Source organism: Typopeltis vanoorti, chromosome 13, assembly GCF_054136105.1.
Source record: "Typopeltis vanoorti isolate ZY-2024b chromosome 13, IOZ_Tvanoo_1.0, whole genome shotgun sequence".
NCBI classification, from domain to species: Eukaryota; Metazoa; Arthropoda; class Arachnida; order Uropygi; family Thelyphonidae; genus Typopeltis; species Typopeltis vanoorti.
The window spans coordinates 97,437,219-97,464,815 of record NC_143561.1 but is presented as its reverse complement, the minus strand read 5'-3'; the positions used below and the strand labels follow the sequence as shown (position 1 = coordinate 97,464,815).

Sequence of the window (27,597 nt, the reverse complement as noted above, 5' to 3'; positions counted from 1 at the left end):
CATCGTACCGATATATACAAAGGGAAATAAAACTGAATGCGAGAATTACAGAGGTATTTCTTGACTAATTTATTCCTTTTAAGATTTATGCAAGTATACTTGAGAAATGGTTGAGAAGGATTGTGGAAGGGAAGCCTGGTGAAGAACAAGCTGAATTCAGGCCAAATAGAGGCTGTCAGGATCAGATTTTCTTTGAGAAATGGGAATATAACAAAGATCAGTATTTAAGTTTTGTAGATCTGCAAAAGGCATATGACAAGGTGCCAAGAGAAAAGCTGTTCAAAATGCTACAGTTAAATGGTATCAATGGAGTATTATATCAAGCAATACTTAGTCTTTATTTGAGTTGTAAGTCAGCAGGTGTCAGACAAGGATATACATTATCCCCTCTATTATTCATTATCTATATGGATCATATTATGAAGTAAAGGGGTATTAAACCGTATATCAAAATTGGAGACGTTAATCTCAGCTCTTTGCTTTATGCAGATGATGTTATATTTCTGAATAAATCTGGTACACGTCTGCAAAATTCCCTGACTAAATGGAATAACTGTTTTAATAGATTTGGTATGAAGATCAGTAATAACAAGACAAAGACAGTGAAAATAGGCAGAAGCATTGAAAATATCAACTGCATTGTGAATGGAAAAGCTGTTGATCAAGTAAAACATTTCAGTTACGAGGGTGGTCTGTAAAGTTCTCGGCCTTGACCATAGATGGCAACACTATCTGTAAAATTTTTTTTTTCTAAGTTGGTACATCTGTCATAAGCATACATGTGAAATTACAAGTCATTCTATCAAGTAGTTTGGTTTTATACAGCTGTCTGAAGCACGATACTCAATTTTATCCATTTCTGTATCCCTTGAAATGGATAAAATTGAGTATCGTGTGGTTATAAAATTCTTTGTAAAAGAATGTTTAATGCCAAAAGAAATTCATTTGAAGTTCATATAAGTTTATGGGAATGTTTGAACAGTGCTCGGAGCATTTTAACAAGAATAAAACTGATTTTGTGCATCGATTTATTACTATGGATGAGACTTGGATTCACCATTACACACTAGAATCTAAACAGCAGTCAAAACAGTGGACAGAAGCCGGTTGTTCAGTGCAAAAGAAGACAAAGTCAGTTCCATCAACAGGAAAGGTCATGGCATAGGTGTTTTAGGATGCTAAAGGCATTTTGTTTATTAATTATCTTGAAAAGGGTAGAACAATAACTGATGAATATTATTCCGATCTTTTAACCAAACTAGACAAAAAAATTCGTGAGAAAAGACCCGGTTTGCAGAAGAAAAAAATCATCTTTCATCAGGACAATGCACCTGCTGACAAAAGTGTTTTGGCGACGGGAAAATTAAGGGATCTGCACTCTGAATTGTTGGAACATCCACCCTATTCCCCAGATTTGGCTCCCTCTGACTTCTATCTCTTCCCAAAATTAAAACTCTTCCTCGCTGGTCAGTGTTTTTCTTCGAATCAAAAGGTGTTGCAGCTGTAGAGGTGTATTTTGCAGATCTTACTGAGAACCACTACAGGGATAGGATAATGGTGCTGGAGCATTGCTGGAATAAATGTATTAGTCCTAAGAGAGATTATGTTGAAAAATAAAAATAATTTTGAAATTATAAATGTTTTTTTCATTGTTAGGCCAAGAACTTTTCAGACCATCCCCTCGTACTTAGGCACGATTTTTAGTGAAGATGGTAAATTAAATATGATAATAGACAACAAAATCAACAAAGCTGGTATGGTCGGAAATCAACTGAATAAATTTATATGGAATAAGAGAGAAATTAGTCAAAATACTAAATTAGCCGTATACAAAACAGTGTTCAAACCAATTTTAACTTATGAATCTGAGAACTGGGTTAGAAATAAAACACTTGACCAATAACTAGAGACCACAGTCCTGAGAACAATTAAGGGCATGAACAGATGACATGAATGACAATATCATATTAAAAATGAGGATATTAGGAAAGAATTGTCATTGTTAGCATTCAGGATTGTGTTAGCAGAGCTAATCTCAGGTGGTATGGTCATATAAACAGAATGGGAGAGGAAAGATTAGCAAAACAAGTGTTCTCTATAAAGCTTGCAAGAAAAAGACCAAGATATAGGTGGATTGATACAGTAAAAAATGCCTTAGAAGATCTGATAATGTTAGTCTTGACAGATAACAGATTGATTCGGAGGAAAATTGTAGTTAGGAAGGAAGTTAGTAATAATGTCAGTTTTTCTTGTAATACTATCATATCCTGTACACCCCTTGAGGATAATGTCAGGAATTTGATGAGGATGTTGATGTTGTGAGACTTCTTTTGTGTGCTGTTCTTGTTATGGAAATGTATATTTGATCCAGGATTTCTTTTCACTCTGATGACAGATGTGTATTGCTCAAGCTTGGACACATTTGAAAGCAGTTAAGTTTGTTGTTGTAGGGTGTCTTTGCAAAATATCCCAAGATTTCCTCTGTTCCTGCTTGGCTGCTATGCAATCGTCATTCCACCATAGCTTAGGGAAATGTGGAAACCAACTAGATTTAGGAATTGCAGTTTTGACATCTTGTGTCATATGATTCACGGCATTACTTATGGAAGAAGAGCTTATTATTGCAGAATCAAATTCTGCTAATGATGAGTAGATGGGTCTACTCAGTTTTCCATCACGATATCTGTGTGAAGCACACGGTTGCCCATGTAGAAAAGTGGATATAACAAGAAAGTGATCACTTCCAGATAAGTTTTGTCAATTTCCCATTTGAAGAGTGCTCAATTTTCCATCATGATATCTGTGTGAAACACACATTTGCCCATGTAGAAAAGTGGATATCACAAGAAAGTGATCACTTTCAGATAAGTTTTGTCAATTTCCCATTTGAAGAGTGGGAAAAGGCATGGTGAGCAGATAGTTAAGTCGGTGGCAGTGAATGTTCATGTAGGCATATGGAAGGTGTTTCCTGTGTTTAGGAGTGAGAGATTAATTTCAAGTATATGCTTAAAAATCTTTTTACTGAGATGTTTGCTTGAGCACTATCCCACAGAATGTTGTGTCCATTAAAATTAAAATGGACACCTCTTTAAAAGTAAGGTGGATGATTACTGCAATATGACATCATCAGGGTCATCTTGAGAGATATCTGTGGCCAGGGGGAATGTAGTGCAGAATACTGTTATTAAAGTTCTTACTGAGAGGTGGATATCAACTCCCTCTATGTTCGTATTGGGTGTGACTTGCTGGAGGGGAGTATGATTGCCTACATGGATGGACCCACTCCATCCTAAGTGGGTCCATACCCTGTTTTTACAAATGATGGTGAGCTAGCAAGCACATAGTGTGCAACTCTTGTTTTGAACATAGTTAATGGATTTTCTCTTTCCTCCCTGATGATGTCCAGCAACATAGGATGAAATATATTAGAGTTTTTAATAAATATATTATTCTATATAATGCTAACAGTTGTAAATATATAATTATTATGTCTGGTACACAGGTTCTTTTAAAACATCTAATTTGTTTCAATTCATTCAAAATTTGTGAGTGAAACAAATTTTGCTGTTTTTTTTTTTCTTAACTCTGTATTAACAATTTATAGAACAATTGTATTAAGAATTTATACCAGATATAAACTTCAAAAGAGCTAGAATTGGCATCTACATGCCAAAGAGCATTACAAAATTATCTTTTTTCAGGAAGAAAAAAAAAACATAATTTGGAACTTATTATTTTGCAAAGGGATCGTATTTTAAATGAGAGTCACATGCCTAGCCTGATGATATGAAATCTTAAAATACTTACTTTTCTTAGTGTTTTTCTTCCACCAAAATTCCTGATTTCTAGCATTAACTCTTCTCGTGGATCCAATTTAATTTCTCGCCTCTGAATACCTTTTCTTTCAATTAGGTTTTTCTCTTTAAATTTTTTAGACATTTCACCATTGCACTTTGAGGGCATGCAGATTTTGTTTTCGGGTAGAGGAGGTGGTGGTGGTGGTGTCACGCCATTTGAAATGTGAATAGCATTATTACTAACAGAAGCAATAGTATTAGTTCCAGTTTTGTGATTCTGTTTCAGTTCATCACAAATTTGTAAAGTGGAAATTATAGGCTCAGCTTTATTTTGATTTTCTCTGGATTTTTTGCTGCTAATGTATTCATGTGTATTAGAAATTCCCCTAGAGTTCTTATTTAAGCCTTTTCTATTATCATAGTCATTTCTGTTAATGGCTGTTTCAGTGCCTATTTCATTTCTCTGAGTAACTGCCTTTAACTCTTTTTGTAACTGTGTAAAGAGAGTTTCTGTTGATCCATCTTCTGTTCTGACTTCTGGAGGCAACCGTTGTCGTGATTTACTTGATGATCTTGTATTAGGTGGTTTAAAGTGAGTTTTTCCAATTGAAGATCGTAAACTTCTGACTTCAGGTGGAACACTGTTACTAAAGTCACAAATGGAAATGTCTATGGAGGTTTTATTTGCATCATCTACATCTTCTTTTGCTTTGGAAGGATCATGTCGATCTGATATTTGCTTTCTCCTTTCAGACACTTTCACATGTGTGTTGTCCGATTGATTTAAATCATCTAATCTACACATTACATTATTATGTGTTAGTTTACGAGGTCTTGAAAGACTGTTTTCATGCTGATTGTATAATAGAGAATTTTTAATATGATTAACACTTGACATATCATTGGACTTTTGGGATACCCTTTCTGTAATTGAGTCGTCATTACTCAATGTTGTTATTCTGCTACCTTGGAAACTTGGTTGAATAAGCGTGGGTAATGATGATGGAGGCATAATCTGTTCCTTCTGTAGCACAGTCTGGTTTGAAATAAGCTGTTGTTGCCATACCAAAAACTGCTTTTGAAGTTTCAGATATTCCTGTTGTAGCCTTTCTTGTTCACGTACAAATTCAGATTTCTCTATACCTGAAGTTAAATTTGTTTCACTTAAACTTTGTTCTGATTGAGCTCGTTTTAAGATGCTATCAGTGGTTTTTCCAGGACTATGTTTATCCATCATTGCCATTTTCTTCTCTTGTACTGGATTTATAAGGCTCATCAGAGAAGAAGACCTGCCATCTAATGGGGATGTGGACCAGTCTGTCAATTCAGTACATCTTAGCCTCACTTGACCTTTAATTCCTCTGACAGAACCTTCTACTCCATATACTTTACTGTCATCTGCATTCATTTTTCTGTTCCTTTCTAAGAATGATTTTATTCTTATACCAGGTCCTCCATATCGTCCTCTTGGAGTTTTATCATTACTCAAATCATTAAATGATTCAGACCTAACTAATTTTTTGAAATTCTTTCTGATTTCATGTACATGCTGATTTAAAGATGATTGTTTGTAATCATTACTTTGTGTTGAAAAATCATTCATTAAGTTTCGGTCATTTTTCTTAGGTCTTTGCTTATTCTCTTCCTGAGTTTGATACTTTTCTAATCTCTGTTGGTTTTGATAAGATCCAATGGAGAAGTTCTGAAGACGACATTGATTTTCACTTTCAGTAATGTCACCACTTGATGAGAGTTTGTCTCTAGACTTTTTCTTAATTTTTACTCTTTCTTGTTGATGAAGAATCATATTATTATCAAGGAATACGTCATCATTTGTGTCTTCGAAAGATTTCTGTTGCCGAATATGTACTAGAGCAGGTCCTGGAATTGGTCGGGTTAAAGTATGAAAATCAGAGTTATATAAGCTAAATTTTGATTCTTTATCTTCATTTCCAAATGGAGAAGGGGGTTTAGGTATGGTATATTGCCACTCAGGTAGAATGCTATCTTCAGCAGTCAGATTTGTTTCTTTGACTTGTTCTTCTATTGTGTAGAAAGCTGCTTCGATGTGTGATGCAATTTCCTGTTTTGTAACTTCCTGTGTTAAGCGTGCATTTAGTGTAGCCATTTGAACATCTGTCACAGTTTCTTTCATACTAAAGTCATCTGCAAAGAAGGGGAAAAAAAAACTTATTTACAATGAAATTAAGTTGTGAAATAAAAATTACTATAGCATTTAAAAAATTTTGCACTCCTTATATTAGATATTAAAAATGTATATTCATCATACTTTCTACAAGAAATGATAAGACATACTCTGATTTATATAAATTCTGACAGGGTGGGTGTGTGTTTGTTCAGTAGATGCATTTTTTGAAATATGTAAGTACCTGTAAGATTCATTTTGTAAGTTATTCCAGAACTCGGGTTGGAAGAATCTTATTGAAATTCAATATCTGGAATCCATACAGAAATTTGTCATACCATCTCAATTTCTTTTTCTTATTCTGACCATTCACAAGGAATAAAATGTTTTGAAATTATGTGTCTAGCACTATCTTCATTCAAATTACCCAAACCCCTTATGGATAGAGAATCATTATGAAGCCAAGATAATGCTACTGTTGTCTTGGTCAGTTGGCGTGACTGTTTTTAGATCACAAGAAACAGTTGAGAAATATGCTATGTGGGCAGCTCAAAAAAAAAAAAAAAAAAAAAACATCTCCAAGCAGTGAACATATGAACTTTAAACCAAGAAAGACTGTATTGATGGAGAAAGAGCTAGAGAGGATTAAGAGAGCTATAATATATATTGCCAAAACAAACTGGCCAGTAGAAGGTGTGGTAAATTTTAAGAATGGAAAACTATTTTACTCTGGAAGAGAAAATAACATCCACAGTAGCAATATTAGTGAATGCAGAACCCCATTCTTTACCACAGAGCCTAAAAAGAGAATTTTTTTTTTTCCCTTTCCAAAAGTATGCTCCAGATCAATCACATGAAGACGAAGAATTAGATACCTTCTACCAGCCACTGCAGGACCTCACTGACAAAACAAACAAAAAGAACCTCCTAATAGTGATGAGAGACTTACACCAGAGATGAAATATGTGATGGGCAAATTTGGAATGGATGAGAGAAATAAAAGAGGTGAAAGACTGCTGGAATTCTGCAAACATAACAAGATATTCATCTCAAACACTATATTTTTCTATAGACCATCACATAAATACACATGGAGATCTCCAAGTGGCATGATTAAAAATTGTATTCATGACATTCTGATTAAAAATAACTGGAAATCCCCAATTTAAAATGTAAGAACACTAAAGAAACCAGATTTGGTTTCTTTAATGTTCTTAATTTTTAGAAAAAAATTCACTGATCATGAATTGAGCTGCAAAAATTACGTTAAAATAAGAATAGCAAACCAAAGATCCTAAGCAATACTTTATTAACATAACAAAAACTAAAAGATATAACTATAGAAACAGAGTTAAAGAAAATAACCTTTGGCAATATAGAAAATAAATGGAAACAGGACAGAGCAGTTTTGGTAAATGCTGCAAGAAAAACACTTGATACAACAATTACAGCAGATAATAAGTGGATAACCACAGAAACCTTAGAAGAAAAAAGAGCTTCAAAAAATAATATGAACAGACAAAATACAGAAGAAAATAAACGACATTATAAAAGACTGAAAAACAATGCAAATCTGCCAAAAATGCTTGTTGGAAGAAAAATCAAAAATGTGTGAAGCCAATAAAAAGAATAACAAGACTGTATATATAATTATAAAAGAATTATCAAAACCTCCAGAACAGACCACTAAAATGAAAGATAAAAATAATGTTGAAACTGAAGCAATTCAAGAGATTAAAATAAAAATTTGAAAAACATATTACCAGATACTTTTCTGGAGGGAAGAAGACAAAAAAAAAAAAATGAAGAGACAGAAAGAGAAAAAGTACCATTTATAATAAAAGAAGAAATTTTGAATGCAATAAACCAAATGAACTTCCTACTGAACTGCAGAAATATGGTAACTTGGCAGCTATCAATTTCCTGCTTGAACTTTTTAACTAAATACTATATACTGGTGAAATTCCAAATGACTGGAAGACATGTATCATAATACTAATTTTCAAAAAGAGAGATAAATGAAGGTGTGAAAATTGTAGACCAAAACATTGCTAAGTCACAGCTACAAAATCTTATTTGTAGACAAGATTTATGGAAACATTGGAGAGGGTCCAGAGAGGAGTGACTAAGAAAATATCAGGAGTCGAGAATGCTGGCTATGGGGAGAGTTGACAAAATGTGAATTGCAGAGTGTGGTGGACAGGAGGGGGGGGGGTGATATGATCAAGACAATTATGTTAGTGAGTGGATTTTGTAGATTAATCCAGGGGGAGATTATAAAAAGAGTGTAAAAGGCAAGAGAGGAAGAACCAGAGGTCATACCTGGAAGTTGTGTAAGAGTGTGGTGAAGAGGGATGTGAGCAGTTGATTTTTTACATGGAGAATTGTCAGTGAATGGAATATAGTACTGGAATGCAGGGAGTGTTAAGGATTTTAAGATTCAGTATAATATGTTGTCAATTGAATGAACTTGCATGATAAGTCTGCTGACTCCATGGAGGGTGTAATAATAATAATACAAAATAGAATCCAGACTTGAATGAATGAGATCAAGCAGGTCTACTATAGACCATATTTTTAGTTAATAGCCTGGCTGAAAAGTACTGGGTAACTGCAGTTTTATTGACTTCAAATAAGCATTTGATAACACTGACAAGAACAAAATGATAAATATCTTAAAATTTGTGATGTTAGATTCAGAAATACAAACTTTTATTACAAATTATTATAAAGATACTAAAGCAATTGTCAAATTTGAATTGTAGAGGGTCCATTTGTTTGTTTTTATATTATTAAAGTAGAAAAAGGAGTTATGCAGGGCTGCCCACTCTCACCAAATTTATTTACTATCTCTCTAGAAGAAATATGTAAAAATATAGCTGAAGAACCAGGTCTACAAATAAATGGCATGAATATCAATCACATTAAATATGCAGATGATGATATTATTATTGAAGAATCTTGAATTTAATTGGAAAAAACAAAAATTTACATGCATAACTTTTGGAATGAAAAATCAACTAAGCAAAATTAAAACAATGAGAATAGGAAGAGATGAGGAATAAATTTTGATATCAACTTTAAAAAAAATCATATGGACAAACTTGGTTATAATGAGCACCACAGGACCAATAAAAATTTTCTTGTTATAACCGTCACTCACTATATCAGTGAAGTTAAATCTTCCCATTTTTTTTAAATTCTGAATAAAAAATAGATTCAAAATGTTAGAGAGGAAAAAATGATATAATTCCATACCCAGATATTATTTGTATAAACTACAATACACTTTTTTTTTTTTTTTTTTACTAATACCATGAGAATTACAATACACTTAATATAAACACAGTTTACTTCTCCATAATTAAAAACAATACTAATTAATAATAAACACATCAGTAGTTTTTTAAAAAAAAAAAACAACTATATCAGTGATGAGTTAAATCTACTATCCATTTTTTTAAATTCCCAATAAAAAATAGATTCAAAATGTTACAGAGGAAAAAATAATATAATTCCATACCCAGATATTATTTGTATAAACTGCAATACACTTAATATAAAGTTTACTTCTTCATAATTAAAAACAATACTAATCAATAATAAACACAATTTCAATAGTTTTTTTAAAAACACCAACATAATGATGTTATGTCAGTTTTTATACTGATCCAGTGAAACATTGTTACATACAAAATCATTGCATCCAAATTGTTAGCAAATTTTTCCACTTGAACCTTCAAGATTGGACCGTCTATTGAGAATCCAGTTCTCTTTTGTGTAGTAAACCATTGAAGGAATGCTTCATTGACATTTGTAAACTTGCACTTTAAATTTTTTTTATTTCAGTTATGTTGTTTTCCAGTGCCAATTGGCAAGCGTCTTTATTTTTCTACAATGCTGATACTATTGAAGCGCAAAGAAAACTTCACACTTCAACATTTTTTGCAGTATGTTTTAACTTGCAAATAATTTTGCCTTTTTCATGAACCAAGAGATATTTTCTTTTAGTAGACATGTTTCCAATAGATGTGTTTGTTTTTAAGTGATTTTACAGTTGTAGCAGTGTTTGGGTTTTAAGATTAAGTCATAAACTGGTCCGTAATCCAATGCAGGTGGTTATAAAACCTGCCACTCCTTTCATTTTTTATCAATTTCAAGAATTATCCAAGCAATGAGAATGTTTGCATAATTACCAAAATTAGTACAGTATATCCGTGTAGTATACTCTTTATAAAAGTGAGTGATTTTATGGGAATATGCTTAATTAAAGTCATTATGACTTTCTGCTTATTACAGATATCATCTCATTATTCCTATGCCAGTTACATGTTCTGCTGTACTGGAAGAAGCAAAACAATTTACATATCTTAGAGTAGTCTCATTACTCTCACAGTCTCGACTACACAGAAACATTAAAATACAGACTTGATAAAGGGTGGTCTAATATGAATAAATTAAACAAAATATGGAAAAATATCAGTATTTCAAAAGCCTCAAATTAAAACTCTGTGAAACCATTATTATACTTTTGGCAATGCTTAAGAAAAATTAATAAGATTCATGGGCAGAACACAAAACAAATGAGCAGCCACACACAAATTAAACTATTGAGAAGATATCATAGCTATAATTCGTAAACATCAATTAAGATGGTTTTGACCCTCCAGAGAATGTCCTCTCAGAGACTGCCAGATATAATCTTGAATGGAATCATTGTACGAAGACCAAAAAGAACTTGGCTACAATCTTTGAAGGAAAGGTCACAATTATCAAGCTTCAGATAGATGACAGAAATGGCCAGAGATAAAGCAGATGAAAAAGATTTTATAGGGGACCCAACCTGTCATCTGATGGATGAGAAAGAAGATATCTCCATTCTTGCTAAATGGAATTTAATAGCATTTGGCATTTAGAGTTGAAAGGTTCAGCTAAATATAGTTTAACATTTCATAAATCATGCTATAATATTTGATACATACACACAAATGTTTTACAAAGTGCCATATCGTCATTAAATAAAGTCTCTGAATACTGTATATTTGTCACAGACATCAATGATAGTATAATTTTCAGTCCTGGGTATAATCAAAAATTCTACTCTGAACAGTTTCAAACCGTATAGTTATGCAAACAATTATAAAGCCTTTTGACCGAGCGCATGGTTTGTCATATGCATATTGTAATATAATAATGTCTTTGGTTTTTAAGTCTATTATTAAAAAATTCCTTCTTTACAGTAATTAGGGATTATCCAGATTTCCGTCCACACTTGGATAGGAGTCTGGGTCCTCCCTGGGTGGAGTGGTGACCCCATCACTTCACTCACATTTCTGCTTTTTAAATTTACCATTATCCTATGTGTGGCCATGATCAATAGTACAAAAAATTCATTCATCATGATTAAAAAAAAAATTGCAAAAAACCGTTGGCTTGGTTATGTATTGCCCTCATTTTCTGCCTCGAACTTCAATGACTTCACCAACCTAATTGACTACCTATCTCTAAAGTCAATCATATACAGTCTAATTACCCCAACAATGAGATAATCTTCTTTAACAATTTCAACATCCACAATTCAAACTGGTTTTCCTTCTCCAACTTTACAAACTAAGCTGGTAAAGAAGCTTAACTGTTTGCTATCAGTAATGATTTAACCCAAATTTCACCAACCCACCAGAATTCCAGATAATCATCACATTCTCCCAGCACCTTGGATCCATTCTTAACTATCTCTTCCTCCAAATATGCCAATGAGTTTGCTCTCCTCTTGATATGTATTACCATAACCTTGTCTGTCTCCTTTTCTACACCTCGTCCTTCTCACAATCATTGTCAATCTCATATCCTGTGGCACCACAGTGATACGAATTGGAATGACCTTTAGGACTTCTGCGTCTTGTTTCCATGTTCCGGTTCTACTCTTCTGATCCTAGCATCTGCTTTGATCTAATAACAGAAATTATTCTCACTGGGAAGTACTTTTATTCACCACTTCACTCAAAATCCAGCATATGCCCAATGGCACCAGCCAAGAACTCCAGCCTCTCACTCAGCTCACACTACCACTAAGGGCCAAAACTTTGTCTCCTGGCCAAATGGTCCCTCAACAACGATTCAAGGTTGTGGGATGTAACTTTTGTCTTTTCATATTTCTGCCTCACACATCATGATGGTACAATGGTAACCGCTCCTAAAGATAAGGCCGATCTCTTGGCATTGGTTTTTTTTTCTTCTTCTAACTCTCATACAGACAACAAGACAGATTTCCTTCCCATTCTACCAACTATCTATAGTATGCTTCCTCTGAAATTTCACCAGGACATCAGAAAAATACTCAGTATGCTTGATACCTGTAAGTTTCCAGGCCCTTATGGTACTGCTCCAGTTATACAGATAGCTTGTCCTCTAGAATTCACAACCATGCAGCATTGTCTGTTATATTCATCTGGTATCTACACAACTGTTTAGAGCAAGCTTTTATCCAGCCTGTTTCAAAAAGAGAGGAATAGGCTGGATAAAAGTCAACTATCAAACTACTGCCCTATTGATCTGGTTTCAATACTCTCAAAAATAATGGAAAATGACATCAACAACCAACTGCTTCACTACTTAGACTCACCAATATGGATTCCACCATTCTCATTCCACAGCAGATCTCCTGTCCAACCTCACCCACCTTTGGATGCAAGTCATGGAGTTTGGATAAACTCGGGTGGTCATCTTGATATTTCGAGTAAGAAAACCACTTACTAAGTGGTTTTCTTACTAAGCTACTATCTTATGGTATTCCTCCTTTCCTTTGTGAATATACCAGCTTCCTCTTTGATCATTCACTGCCAGGAATGGTCGATGGTTTCCTCTCATCAGATTTTCCATTTAATGTGAAATCCCAGAATTCAGTGTTGTCACCTACACTCTTATTCCTATATATTAATAAGCTCTTTCTGACATCCAGTCCTATTCATAGCTTTGCTGATTATAGTTTCAAATCTTCTTTTTCATTTTCCCAACCTCGTAGTGCTCAAGTAATTCATGCTTCAAAATCTTAACCAGTACCTGAATCGCTGATTTCCTTGCTATTCTCAAGTGGGGTGAAGATGACCTGGTGAATTTTAATACCACTAAAACACAATCCTGTCTCATTTCCAGGAAGAAAGACCATGCCCCTCTATCTCTCTCTCTTCTCCCCTCACTTTTGACAATATTCCTCTAACCGACCGGAAAGAAATTTCTTTTCTTGGATTAACTCTAACATCTAATCTATCCTGGCATGGCTCTTCAGTCTCCAAAAAGCTTGGTATTCTTTATAAAGCTCAAATACTAAACCCATATCTAGGATGGTGCACTTAGACCTTCTCAGAATGCTTGACTGTATACAGACGCAACCAGCTTGCTTAACCACTCTACCGGCCAAGACGTCTATAGACGTTCAAGTTATCATGGATGCGAAGTGCTTATTAAAATTGTAATACCATTGTTATAACATTGAAATATATGATGGATACGAAGCGTATGCGTATTTGATCCATAATGGCCGGTGAGGTGGTTAATTGATGACTTTCCCTCACCAACTCTCTTCCAGCACTTTCCTGTAGACACTGTTGTTATAGGTATTTCCATGGATTCTGCTCCACTGAAGTAGCTACTACAATCTTCCACTGTCCTCTACTCATATATGAACATGAATAGCTGCCATTCATTACTCATCTATAGTTCAGCTCCAAATACATCAAACCATCTTCTCTTCCTCTGCTTTCGTTTCCTCTGTCTTTGTTCTTTGTAGAGTCTTCCCCATATTGTTCTCTCTAATGATTACAATCTGCAGATCTTAAAAAAACACCAACAAATTCTTTTCTTCCTTTTAACCAGTTGGCCACATGTGGCACTGTTGTGTGGTCTCCACACAAGTCTTGTGTGGAGACTGATATAAAATATATATATATATATATATATATATATTGGACTATTTTTATTGACAAATGATTTTAAATTATGATAATTCTTCTCAAACTTGATGGAATTTAATGAAATAAATTTGGCATTGTCCGTGCATTTAGCCAAGTGGCATTTAGCCATATGCCTGGGAAAGGAGTATCCTGGGTTCGATTCCTGTCGCTGACGTCAGGAGCTTAAGGATCTTTCTCAGACATAGCCAAGTTAGTCGGGGAGAAAAACCCAGATAATCTCCCCAGTTTATCTGGGGGTTTTCCTCCCGCAAGCAGGCAAACCGACCCATGAACACACGCATCTACAGACATAGGACACACCAGGAGGCATAGGGCTAGCCACCTTATCCTCGAGACAGGTATGGCTCAGAAGAGCTAAATAGCTCCATAATAGGCCACTAGGCCTAAATGTGAAAGGAAGAAGAAGAAATTTGGCATTCAGGATTTCATATTAAAGTTTATCTACTCATTTCAATTTTAGTTTCATTTGGACCACTTTAATAGCTAAAGTGGGCCAAATGACAAAACCAAATTAGGTTATAATATCTACACCAAAAACAATTCTGCATTCAAAGGCAGAGAGTGAGAGAATGTATTTTGTGGATGACATTCTTATTATAGTGACAAAATTTAAGTTTTTTTTTTTGTTGTCTATAATCATTTCCTTACTTATGCTATTTCAATGTCAGATAAAGACAATAAGAATTAACTTTGCAAAAATAAGGGAGTGAACAGGGGAATGCATGACCAATAGAAACTATAAATATTTAGAATATTACTGATTTCTGCATGTATAATGAAAGGCTCTACTGCAGATTAATCTTAACAGTGTAAATTAACTGTATATTGTTTGAACATGAAGTGGATATGATGATAAATCAAGTGTAGGAATGGTTATACATTATTTCCATTAAATCCATGTCATCTACATCAGTGCTTCCCAAACTGTGGGCCGTGGCCCCTTGGGAGCCATAGGTTTTGTTGAGGGGTGGGTGTGAAATAATGAAAACAAATGAAAAATCTTTTAAGACTAAGTAGATTTTTTATATCTTAAAGAAAAGTATTTAATTTTTATTTATTATTTCTTTTTTGCTATTTTTTATATTTTAATGGAAAAAAATCGCACGTTGCGGGTTCACAAATTTTGCTTCCTGCATATTTCGGCGCCTAATGAATATTAGTAAATATATGCTTATTCATGTAAGTTTCATTTTAAAGCAGGAATCTAGGAATTGCAGTTTCAAATATTTCATCTGATATTGGTGTAGGAGTATTGAAACACATCCATCACATTAAATTGTTATTAAACTTCTTTTATGTTTTTAATTCTTTCTTTATTACTAATCGTTTTACGTTTCATGTGCTTGTACTGCAAATGTACAATAACAATATATCTATCTATATAAAAATATGAGATAATGTGCCATGTCAAATGTGTATGTAAGATGCTAAAAATATAATATTTGCATTTGATTTTTGCAATATTCGCTGTGTATGTTTTGTATTGAATATAAATACAATAAATATTATAATAATATATGTCTATATTGCGATTTTTTTTAGGGGGGGGGGGTCGTGAAATATTTTAATTTTTCCAAAGGGGGCCCTGACATCCAGAAGTTTGGGAAGCACTGATCTACATGGATCACGGTATTATCAAAGTCAGTTTCATCAATGGTATCTAGTTGGAAAGACCTGGGTTTGAATCCTGTGTAGGGAATGATCATCTGACTGAACAATAAAATTTCAGTAATACAATATTGTAAAGCATTTATATATCATATGGTTTTCAATATTATGCTTTTTTCTAACTTTCCATAAATGATATTTACCACTGCCTAGAGTTAGGGATATTACAAAAAAAAAAAAAAAAAAGAATCTATTGTGTTGTAAGGAATGGAATGCCCAACAAATTATGTAATCTGTTCCAAATATGCAAGGAAAGAGGGCAGCTGGAAATGTTCTACATGTTTTATTGTTTCTGGTCTGTAACATATGTCAGAAATTGGGTCTCTCTCTCCATTGTTAAAGTACCTCAGTTTGAAGGCATTTATTGGAAGGTGACCACGTGCGATTCTCAGAGCTAGGTCCCTCCTATTATGGATAGTTATTAAATAGTGTCATTGTTAGTACTCAAATGTAGAAGAGGTAAAAGATTTCCTTATACTAGATTCTGCCATTATTAATGGAAAGAATGTTGGTGCTGGAATGGAGTTAAGCACAGAATAGTATTCAGGAAAAATCTCAGCTCCTGGGCCACTGCAATCATTTATTTCAAATAGCAAGTGATGAAAATCCAGGTAGAACAGAGAAGGTTTGCACATGGGTTATTGGTATGTAATATTTTATGTATTTTTTTAGGATGTACTGCTTAAATGGCAGACTTTTAATACTGGAACCCATAAGGTTCTATCCTTCTTTCATAGTTGAAGAAATTCCTTTTTAACTTCCTGGTACACCGACCCATTCCATTCATTCACTACTCTCCGCATGAAAAACCTGGTCCTCACACACTTACTGCCTACACTCTTATTCAACTTCCAGGGATGACTACATCAGCACTTGGTTAAGGGGGGGGGGGGGGAAAGAACAAGTGCTGAAACATTTCCCCTGCATCAATCCTTTAAATAACTTAAATGTTTCTATCATATTCCTTCTTTTTTTGCTTATCGACCAACTTTTGCAACCCACAAACTCTCACAGGGAGCATTCCACAGACCATTGACCATCTCAATCACATGCATCTGGATCCTCTTCACTACTGCTTCATCCCCAAATGGCCAGTAAATCCAGATATGGATGTATCAAGGCCTTCAAAGAAGAAATGATAACTTTCTTATTTCTGCTTCTTACTGTGTTCTTGAATAACCAAGCAATCTTATGAGCAGCCTTAAATTGCATATGTTTACTATATAATTGCTTTTCTTCAGCTTCTGTAAAGTCTGTAATATTTATTATGTACAGCTGAGTAGAGAAGTTGTGGGTTAAATAATATTGGTTTAGCAGCAAAGGAATGGAAAGTGGCCCAGTTCTCCAGTCTTCTAAGGTTTTGATGTTTTTATGTATAAATTCTTGAACCAGTAATATTGGACAGGTGTAGAAGGGAACAGTGAGGTCCTGTTTGAGATCCCATCCTCCTAAAACTTTTAATTTCATTAGAGCACTAGCAATTAGTTTTGCTAACTTTACTGAATATTTTCAAAATACCAAAAGAAAAAAAAAGAAAAAAAGAATTGTCTGCTGAGCCATTACCCCTCAAAGTGTACCCACATCATATATTAATACTTAATTTTCTTTCATATCTGAGGAACTATTATCCTTGCATAGTGTATGAATTGTCAACTTCCTTTAAAAAAAGATTCCAGAACCAATGTAAGAGACTAAGAGGGACAACCTTGCTTGACTTCTTTTTGAATTATGACCAAGTCTGATAAGAACCCATTGGCCAGGAGACAGGTAGTTGCATTGGTATAGGCTCCTTTAATGAGGAATAGCAGTTTTTTGTTCAACCAAATTTGCTGGAAGTTGTAGAACATTGTTAAATATTTAAGTAAGATCCACTGAGGCCATAAACTGCTTTTTCATTAACTAAGTAGAAACATTAAATTCTACAGCTTGACCTGGAATTCCACACATCTATGTGCTTTTGAGTATATATCTCATCCTTACTTTGAGTCTGTTGTTGATAATGCATAAAAAGATCTGGCAGTCAATATTAGATAGAGAAATAGGCCTCCACCTATTTATTGATTAAGTTTCTATTGAGTTTTGGAATGAGGATGGTATGGCTGGCTACAGATTCCCCTTGGTTATGTGACAAGAATTTAGTATTTTCAAGGATAGAGTAGAGAGGGCAGGGGTGGGGGACTGCTGTTGATAGCAGATGAATTGTAGCCAATAAAATTAGGAGTTAATCAGTCAGATGGCAGTTCTTTTGAACTGGTCTTGGATATGAACAGGAAAGGCATTAATGTTCCAAGATTTATAGTTCCTACAGCGCTATTTCTTCAAACAGATGTTTCTAGTCTTTCTGAAAAGAGTCAAGGGTGCCTTATGTGGTGGATGTGTGTTCACCATCCACACAGATTTGGGTAAACTTCTATTGAAGAATGCAGCTGAAAGGCTATCTGCTAAGTGCTTCTGTATTCTTATTTTAAAATTTCTTTCTTCCACTTGTTTCTGCCTTTCCAATCCTATCCCTAAGTTGATGTTTTTGATAATATCATTGTATTGTATTCCACTGCATTAGTTTGCTATGAACTAGCATCCATCTCTTTATATGTCTTTTTACTTTTTTTCCTTACAAGGAAAGCATGTTCCTTTCCCCATTCATTCATATTCTGTTTTACTGCTTCTTTGAATTCTGACATATCCCAGTCCCAGTTTCATTTGTTTGCATTTGGTCTTCTGTCTGTTCACTTGTTATACTAAATCTGTTACTGTTAAGTTTAACTAGCTATGTTCCTTTTATGGTTGACAGGAAAGGTGACTCTTACTGTTCTGGAATTTTGAGGGTATTACCAAGTATAGTTTATTTAAACATACTCCCTTTGCTAGACTGAACTAAAACATCCAGGAACTCTTCTTGATTTGCCTCTTATGTATATGCTGTCCTGATGGGTTCCACCAATGCTTGTGGCAAAAATTCTAAGACAACAGGTTAGTAATGCAATGTTCAGAACTTTATTTCCATAGGTTTGGGGACAGTGAGTAGCAATATGTCAGATCCATTATAGTTAAAACATTTAGCTTTGGAGCAGTTGCCACCCAAGTGATTGTATGAACTGCAACATAGGTCTGGTTTGCTAGCCTGGATAGTTCACCATAACTCAAGTTGTAGTGATGTTGGCAAAATTTAGTATGTCTTCATGTCTATTGTGATGATAACCTCATCAGAAAACCAGTTGGAATCTTTGCTTGAGATACCAATTTTTATATCATTAATTTTACTCCATTTTGAGAATGGATAAGGATTTCATCACTGCTTTGTCGCTATTCCACTGGAAATCTCTCAATGTTCTAACACGACTTCCTACCATTAAAGGAATTATTGAGCTGCCTGTGATAGTTTATCTCTGGTTTTAAAATCTTCAACTACTAAATATTTTCCTCCATCATATAGCATGAAGAAATAAATCTTATTAGTCCCTTGTATCTTTTTCAAAACTTTAGTTGCTCATCTTGCCTCTTCACATTCTAGAATTTCAATTTCCAGAATTCACATCTGCAGGTACTTAAGAGTCAAAGCTGTATAACTGAGAGGAGACCTCCACATAACCTTTGAAGGAATGCAGAGAACTGAATAGGGCTTCTGACCTAATGTCCAATCCTCACCTTCTCGTGTTGTACCCTGTTAGATATCTACCTGGATACTAAACGAACAAGGATGGGGCTCGCAATTTGGGATTTAGCCAACCAAATTGTATTCCTATTGACGTAAACCACAAATAAAATGATGGTACAACATAACAGAATTTCACACTAGCTGGGCATCACCCAGTTAAACAAGGCACCAGTTGTTTTCGACAGGGAACCAGGGCAAACAGTGAAAAGTCAGCAACTAGAACAAATCCTGAAACACACCTGAACTCAACATCACCAGAGTTAAAGATTGGTACTATTAACATAAGAAGCCTGAATGGCAAAGACATGGAACTAGCTGAGGAATTGGATAAGTACCAGATCGACATAATAGGAGTGACTGAAACAAAAATGACAAAAACTAGTGAGATCTTACTAAGAAATAAATACAAAATGTTATATTCAGGCAATAACAATGAGGGAAAAGAAAGAGTAGCTATAGTATTCAACACAAAATACAAGGCTAATCTTCTTGAATGGCAACCAATATCAAGTAGAGTAATGTGGGCAAATATCAGAATGGGAACTGGACAATGAGACTTATTTGTGCCTATGGTCCCACAGAAGGTTCTACTAAGGTTGAAATGGAGAAATTTTTTGAGGTTTTAAAGAAAACAACTGACACAATGAAAAAGGAAAAGTTGGTCCTTGTTGGGGATCTAAATAGCAGAGTAGGAAATGATTATCAGACATACAAAAATATTTTGGGAAAATTTGGAGAAAAGAGCAAAGCTAATAATAATGGCAAATACCTGTTGGATTTCTGCTCAGAACATGGATTGGTTATTACCAACACAATGTGCAAACATAAAAATGTACATACATTCACATGGAGAAAAGAGGCAAGGAATAAGAAAAGTCTCATTGACTATGTTATTGTTGATAGAAATGCTTTCTCACTGGTGCAGGACACTGGGTGTACAGAGGATTTGAATTTGGAAGTGATCACCAGTTAGTCTTGAGCAAGATAAAATTGAATTTCATACTGAAAAGAAGAACATGTAAGAAAGTTTTAAAGCAAATAAAAGTTGAGCATCTCTCAGATGTGAACTGTAGACTAAAATACACAAACATTATTCAAGAAAAAATGAAAGGGTTTGAGAACAGGAACAATCATCATCATCAAATTCCTGCTATGTACCCTCAAGGGGTGTACAGGATATGATAGTACTACATGAAAAATTTACATCATTATTAATTTCCTATCTACAATTTTCCTCCAAATCAGTCTGTTACTTGTCAAGACTCCAACATTATCAGATCTTATATTTCTATCGTCTAAGGCACTTTGGACCGTATCAATCCACCTATATCTGGGTCGTTTTCCTGCCAACCTGGCAGAGAACACTCGTTTTGCTAATCTTTCCTCGCCCATTCTGTTTAAGTGACCATACCACCTGAGATTAGCTCTGCTAACACATTCCTGGATGCTGACAATGTCAAGTTCTTTCCTAATATCCTCGTTTTTAATATGATATTGCCATTGATGCCATCTGTTCATGCCTATAATCTTTCTCAGGACTCTCATATCTGTGGTCTCTAGTCATTGGTCAAGTGTTTTACTTCTGACCCAGCTCTCAGATCCATAAGTTAAAACTGGTTTGAACACTGTCTTGTATACGGCTAATTTAGTGTTCCGACTAATTTCTCTCTTATTCCATATGAATTTATTCAATTGACTTCCCACCATACCAGCTTTGCTGATTCTGTTGTCTATTTCTATATTTAATTTACCATCTTCAGTAAAAATCGTGCCTAAATAGCTGAAATGTTTTACTTGTTCCACAGGTTCTCCTTTCACAACACAGTTGACATTTTCAATGATTCTGCCTATTTTCATTGTCTTTGTCTTTTTATTGCTGACCTTCATACCATATCTATTACAACAGTTATTCAATTTAGTCAGAGAATCTTGCAGACTTGTAGCGGATTTATTTAGAAGTATAACATCATCCGCATAAAGCAAAGAGCTGACATTAACATCTCCAATTCTGATATCAGGTTTAATACCACTTTCCTTCATAATGTGATCCATATAGATAATGAATAACAGAGGGGATAATGCACATCCTTGTCTCACACCAGATTTAACATTAAACCATCTTCCTGTACTTCCTTCAATTCTAACTGCTGACTTACAACTCAAATAAAGACTAGGTATTGCTTGATATAATGCCCCATTGACACCGTATAACTGCAGCGTATTGAATAGCTTCTCTCTTGGCACCTTGTCATATGCCTTTTCCAAATCGACTAAACTTAAATACAGATCTTTGTTATATTCCCATGCTTTCTCGACTATTTGTCGTAAAGTGAAGATCTGATTCTGACAGCCTCTATTTGGCCTGAATCCAGCTTGTTCTTCACCAAGCTTTCCTTCCACAATTCTTCTCAACCGTTTCTCAAGTATACTTGCATAGATCTTGCCAGGAACACTCAGTAGGGAAATACCTCTGTAATTCTCACATGCAGTTTTATTTCCCTTTTTATATATGGGTACTATGAGAGCTCTATTCCAGTCGTCTGGAATTCGTCCCTCTGTCCAGGCATTCGGAACTATGCAGTGCAGCCACTGTAAGACTTTTATACCACCATACTTCAGCATTTCTGGTGGAATATCATCTACTCCTGCTGCCTTTCCAAATTTAAGCCTTTGATGGCTTTTTCTACTTCAAGTATGGATATGTATTCCTGACTGCATGCCTGGTCAGTGTTTTTTAGCACTGTGCTATCATCACTGCTTGTTTCATTTAGCAATTTTTCAAAGTAATTACTCCATACTTCAAGGATATCTTTTTCTCCAGTTTTCATGTCACCTTTATCATCTCTAACTCCTTTTACAGCACTCTTTCCTCCATTCCTAAGCTTCTTCAACGACCTCCAGAATATTTTGCCACCTTCTTGATATTTATTTTCTATATTCTTGCCAAATTCCTCCCATGACTTTTGTTTAGCTAGTTTTACACAGTGTTTATCATTCTTGCATTTGTCTCTATATTCTCTAAGAGCACAAGCTGACTTATTTGACAGGAACTTTTGATATGCTTTCTTCTTTTCCTTCACTGTCTCTTTAACTTCCTGTGTCCACCAGAGAGTTGTGATTTTTTTATCCTTACAGACAATCTCACCACATGCCTCTCTGGCAGAATCAATCAATGTTTTCTTCAGAGTTTATCACTGAATCTCCAAGGTTTGATTCCTGTTCTCAAACTCTTTCATTTTTTCTTCAATAATCTTTGTGTATTTTAGTCTACAGTTCACATCTCAGAGCTGCTCAACTTTTATTCGCTCTAAAACTTTCTTACATGTTATTCTTTTCAATATGAAAAGAATAACATGTTCAATTTCAAATCCTCTGTACACTCTGGTGTCCTGCACCAGGGAGAAAACATCACTATCAACAATACTTAGTCAATGACATAGTCAATGAGACTTTTCTTATTCCTAGCCTCTTCTCTCCATGTGAATTTGTGCCCATTTTTATGTTGGAACATGGTGTTAGTAATAACCAGTCCATGTCCTGAGCAGAAATCCAACAGATATTTGCCATTATTATTAGCTTTGCTCTTTTCTCCAAATTTTCCCAAAATATTTTTGTATGTCTCACAATCATTTCCTACTCTGCTATTTAGATCCCCAACAAGGAACAATTTTTCATTGTGTCAGTGGCTTTTTCTAAAGCCTCAAAGAATTCCTCCACTTCTACCTTAGTAGAACCTTCTGTGGGACCATAGGCACAAATAAGTCTCATTGTCCAGTTCCCCATTCTGATATTTGCCCACATTACGCTACTTGAGACTGACTGCCATTCAAGAAGATTAGCCTCGTATTTTGTGTTGAATACTATAGCTACTCTTTCTTTTCCCTCATTGTCATTGCCTGAATATAACATTTTGTATTTATTGCTCAGAAAGATCTCACCAGTTTTGGTCTTTTTTGTTTCAGTCACCCCGATTGTGTCGATCTTTTACTTATCTAATTCCTCAGCTAGCTCCATTTCTTTGCCATTCAGTCTTCTTACATTGATAGTACCGATCTTTAACTTGCTTTAAATTGCCAGCCCATTCTCGTTCGTTCAGTATCCAAGTAGATACCCAACAGGGTGCACCACGAGAAGGTGAGGATTGGACATTAGGTCAGAAGCCCTGGTCGGTTGTCCGTATTCCTTTAAAGGCTATGTGGTGGTCTCCTCTCAGTTATACGGCTATGACCCTTAAGCACCCCAAGAGCAGGAACCAAACCTTGGAAATTCAGTGGCAAGTCCTGAAGAAAACATTGATTGATTCAGCCAGAGAGGCATGTAGTGAGGTTGTCTGCAAGGATAGAAAAATCAGAACTCCATGGTGGACAGTGGAAGTTAGAGGAAGCAAAGGAAAAGAAGAAAGTATATCAAAAGTTCCTGGCAATTAAGTCAGCTTGTGCCCTTAGAGAATACAGAGACAAATGTAAATATTGTGTAAAACTAGCTAAACAAAAGTCATGGGAAGACTTTGGTAAGAAAATAGAAAATATTTATCAAGAAGGCGGCAAGATATTTTGGAGGTTGTTCAAAAAGCTCAGAAATGATAACGGTGTCATGAAAACTGGAAAAAAAGATATCCTTGATGTATGCAGTAATTATGGCGAAAAATTGTTAAAGCAGTGGCAGCACAGTTGTAAAAAAAAAAAAAAAAAAAAAAAACACAACAGGCATGCAGTCAGAAATACATAATCATAAAAAAGCCTGAAAGGCAGCTGGAATAGATGATTCGACCAGAAATGCTCAGGTATGGAGGTATAAAATTCTTACAGTGGCTGCACTGATAGTTCAGAAGGCCTGGACAGTGGGACAAATTCCAAAGATTGGAGTAGAGCTGTCATATTACCCATATACAAAAAAGGGAAATAAAACTGAATGTGAGAATTACAGAGGTATGTCCCTACTGAGTGTTCCTGGTAAGATTTATGCAAGTATACTTGAGAAACGGTTGAGAAGGATTGTAGAAGGGAAGCTTGGTGAAGAACAAGCTGGATTCAGGCCAAATAGAGGTTGTCAGGATCAGATTTTCACTTTACGACAAATGTTGAGAAATCGTGGGAATATAACAAAGATACGTATTTATGTTTTGTAGATGTGCAAAAGGCATATGACAAGGTGGCAAGAGAAAAGCTGTTCAAAATGCTACAGTTATATGGTATCAATGGAGTATTATATCAAGCAATACTTAGTCTTTATATGAGTTGTAAGTCAGCAGTTAGAATTGAAGAAAGTACAGGAAGATAGTCTGATATTAAATCTGGTGTCAGACAAAGATATACATTATCCCGCTCTGTTATTCATTATCTATATTTATCACATTATGAAGTAAAGTGGTATTAAACCTGATATCAGAATTGGAGATGTTAATCTCAGCTCTTTACTTTATGCAGATGATGTTATGCTTTTAAATAAATCCAGTACAAGTCTGCAAAGATTCCCTGACTAAATTGAATAACTATTGTAATAAATTTGGTATGAAAATCAGGCAGAAACATTGAAAATATCAACTGCATGGAGAACGTATTGAACAAGTGAAACATTTCAGCTATTTAGGCACAATTTTTAGTGAAGACAGTAAATTAAATATGGAAATAGACAACAGAATGAAAAAGCCGGTATGGTAGGTAGGAAGTCAACTGAATAAATTTATATGGAATAAGAGAAATCAGTCACAACATTAAATTATTATTATTATTATTATGTAACACCTCCAGGCAGTCCAAAGACTTATCGAGGGAAGGCATCTACCTACAGCTTACTGTCTCCACCACTTCACCAACCGCAACTACCTTCATCATCTACACCTACACCATCTACTGCCAACCACCACCACCAGTCTTTTAACAGACAATCACAAACATCCATGTCCATGGCTGGATTCGAACCCGCAGCCTTTTGGCTGGAGACCGGATACTCCAACCACTCGGCCAACCAGGCTGGCTCTGTATTAGCTGTATTCAATTATTATATACAGCTGTATACAAGACAGTGTTCAAACCAATTTTAACTTATGGATCTGCGAGCTGGGTTAGAAATAAAACACTTGACCAGAGACTAGAGACCGCAGATATAAGAGTTCTGAGAAAGATTAGGCCGTGAACAGATGGCATCAATGGCAGTATCATATTAAGAAAGAACTTGACATTGTTTGCATCCAGGAATGTGTTAGCAGAGCTAATCTCATGTGGTAAGGTCACTTAAACAGAATGGCAGAGGAAAGATTATCAAAACAAATGTTTTCTGCCAGGTTGGCAGGAAAAAGACCCAGAGGAAGACCAAGATATGGGTGGATTGATACAGTAAAAAGTGCCTTAAAAGATAGAAATATAAGATCTGATAATTGATAATTTTGGAGTCTTGACAGATAACAGATTGATTTGGAGGAAAATTGTTGATAGGAAGTTAGTAATGATGTAAGTTTTTCATGTAGTACTATCATAATGTCCTGTACACCCCTTAAGGTTACATGTCAAGAATTTGATGATGGTGATGAGAATTCACATCTTTGGCAGAATTGGTACCATTATCTTAGAAAAAAGAAAAACAACCAAACTCTGCATTTAATTATAAGAAAAAAGCCTTTCAGGTAAGACTGGCAAAAAAAAAAAAAAAAAAAAAAACATGAGACAGAAACAATTCTGCAACACCAGCAAATGTTGTAGCTGAGCTGTTGCAAAATTATGAGTGATGTGACTGAAAGAAATCCTGTAGTGCAGATATTAACAGCACTACCAACAATCTTATGAATATTGACTTAATAATATTGCACTAGTTTGAAGGAGGAAACAGCACTATCACACCAAAATAAAATTAAAATATCAAAATAAAGAACAAAAGAAAAACTAAGCACTTACCTAGCTGAAATCAGTTGGAGCCATACATAGAAAAATAAAATACTCAATTTGAATCAATGCAGAAATCATATATTTTCCACATACAAGTAGTAACAGGATGTGCCACCAGAATGTTAAAATACTTCCTGATCAGAGATAGTTTTAAAGACCATTTTCATTTGGCTACAGAGAGTAAATCGTACTTGACAAGAAATTGTATTCTCATTTAATCCTTTGTTTTACTTTAGTAGAACGTTGTTGTGAAAATACTTCATATTCAAACTGTTTTTTTTTATGTGGCTCCTGCTCACAAAAGGCTTTTTTTATAAATTTATAATCTGTATTTTGTTTTCTTTATTAGTATTACATTTTTCTTGTATTTTTATTAATTTATTTTTTATGTGGTCTGGAATGGAAACCCTGCTCTAGAGACCAAATATAGAACTTTTTCAATTTCAATCTTTCAATTTTTCATTGCTCAGACTACTGTCCTAGTAATTGGGGTGTAGTCTGAGCAATGAGATTCATCTCCCACCTAAAGATGATTACAAACATCCATGCTATGGCAGATTAAAAAATAAAAATAAATAAATAAAACTAAAGGTTGGAGAATGGATATGTTAACTAGTCCAACAATGTGGAAGAATAATTTTAATGAATGCAAATGGAATGGTGGTGAAGATTTTAGAGAAGCTGGTAAGACCTTTCATATAGATATGGTTGATAGACAAACTATACTTGGTAAGGAACAGCATGAGTTTACTGAAGCATTTGAGAGGATACCATGTGAAAGGCTGTTGCATAAATTGGAGGATATAAAGCATATAGACTATTAAGTAGGATAAGTGGGTGATTGATGGACAAGCATTAGAAAGTTGTATACGGGAGATATGAGTCTGCTAGATTTAAGATGACCAGTGCTTTTCCCAGAAATGAGTCCTTAGACCATTTGTTGTTCAATCAGTTCATTAATGATATTGTAAGGTACTTGAAAAATAGATAGGGCAATTGGGAATGTCAGTGACACGATTATATGGGCATCTTCATGGAGTCATAAGGCTCATTGCAAGTTACCCACACTAACCTTTATAAACACAGTACCTATCATACATCTTTTTGAACTCATTCACTGTCAGGGCACACACAACTAACTCTGGCCATCCATTCCACGTATTCACCACTCTCCAAACAAAAAGTCTAGTCCACACCCTTACTAACTATACTCTTACACAACTTCCAGGAGAGACCCCTTTGTCATGTATTGAAAAATTTCCTTTGTGTCAATCTTATAGAATCCCTTTAATAACTTATAAGCTTCTATCGTGTCTTCTCTTTTCTGCCTATCAACTAAACTTTGCAACCCACACACCTTCAACCTATCCTCATAGGGACCATTCCATAAATCTACCACCAGCTTGGTCACTCATCTTTGAATCCTCTTCACCATCTCCTACTCCCAAGTGACTAAATCTGTCCACAGTAGTCTTATAAA

The 27,597-nt window shown here is 34.9% G+C and overlaps 2 protein-coding genes across 6 annotated transcripts in view; one reads left to right on the top strand and one right to left on the bottom strand.

The window, feature by feature from the left end:
• LOC150100404 (uncharacterized) overlaps nt 1–27,597 on the bottom strand; it is a 197,917-nt gene that overhangs the window by 16,564 nt on the left and 153,756 nt on the right. For all 3 annotated transcript variants that reach the window (XM_090402283.1, XM_090402282.1, XM_090402284.1), the window contains exon 9: nt 3,808–5,963. In XM_090402283.1, coding sequence (XP_090258409.1) covers nt 3,808–5,963 — 2,156 coding nt within the window. The remainder of the gene's footprint in view (nt 1–3,807; nt 5,964–27,597) is intronic.
• Nucleotides 1–27,597, top strand: part of Mettl2 (methyltransferase-like protein) — a 195,838-nt gene that overhangs the window by 128,060 nt on the left and 40,181 nt on the right. The gene's annotated exons all lie outside the window — the stretch shown is intronic.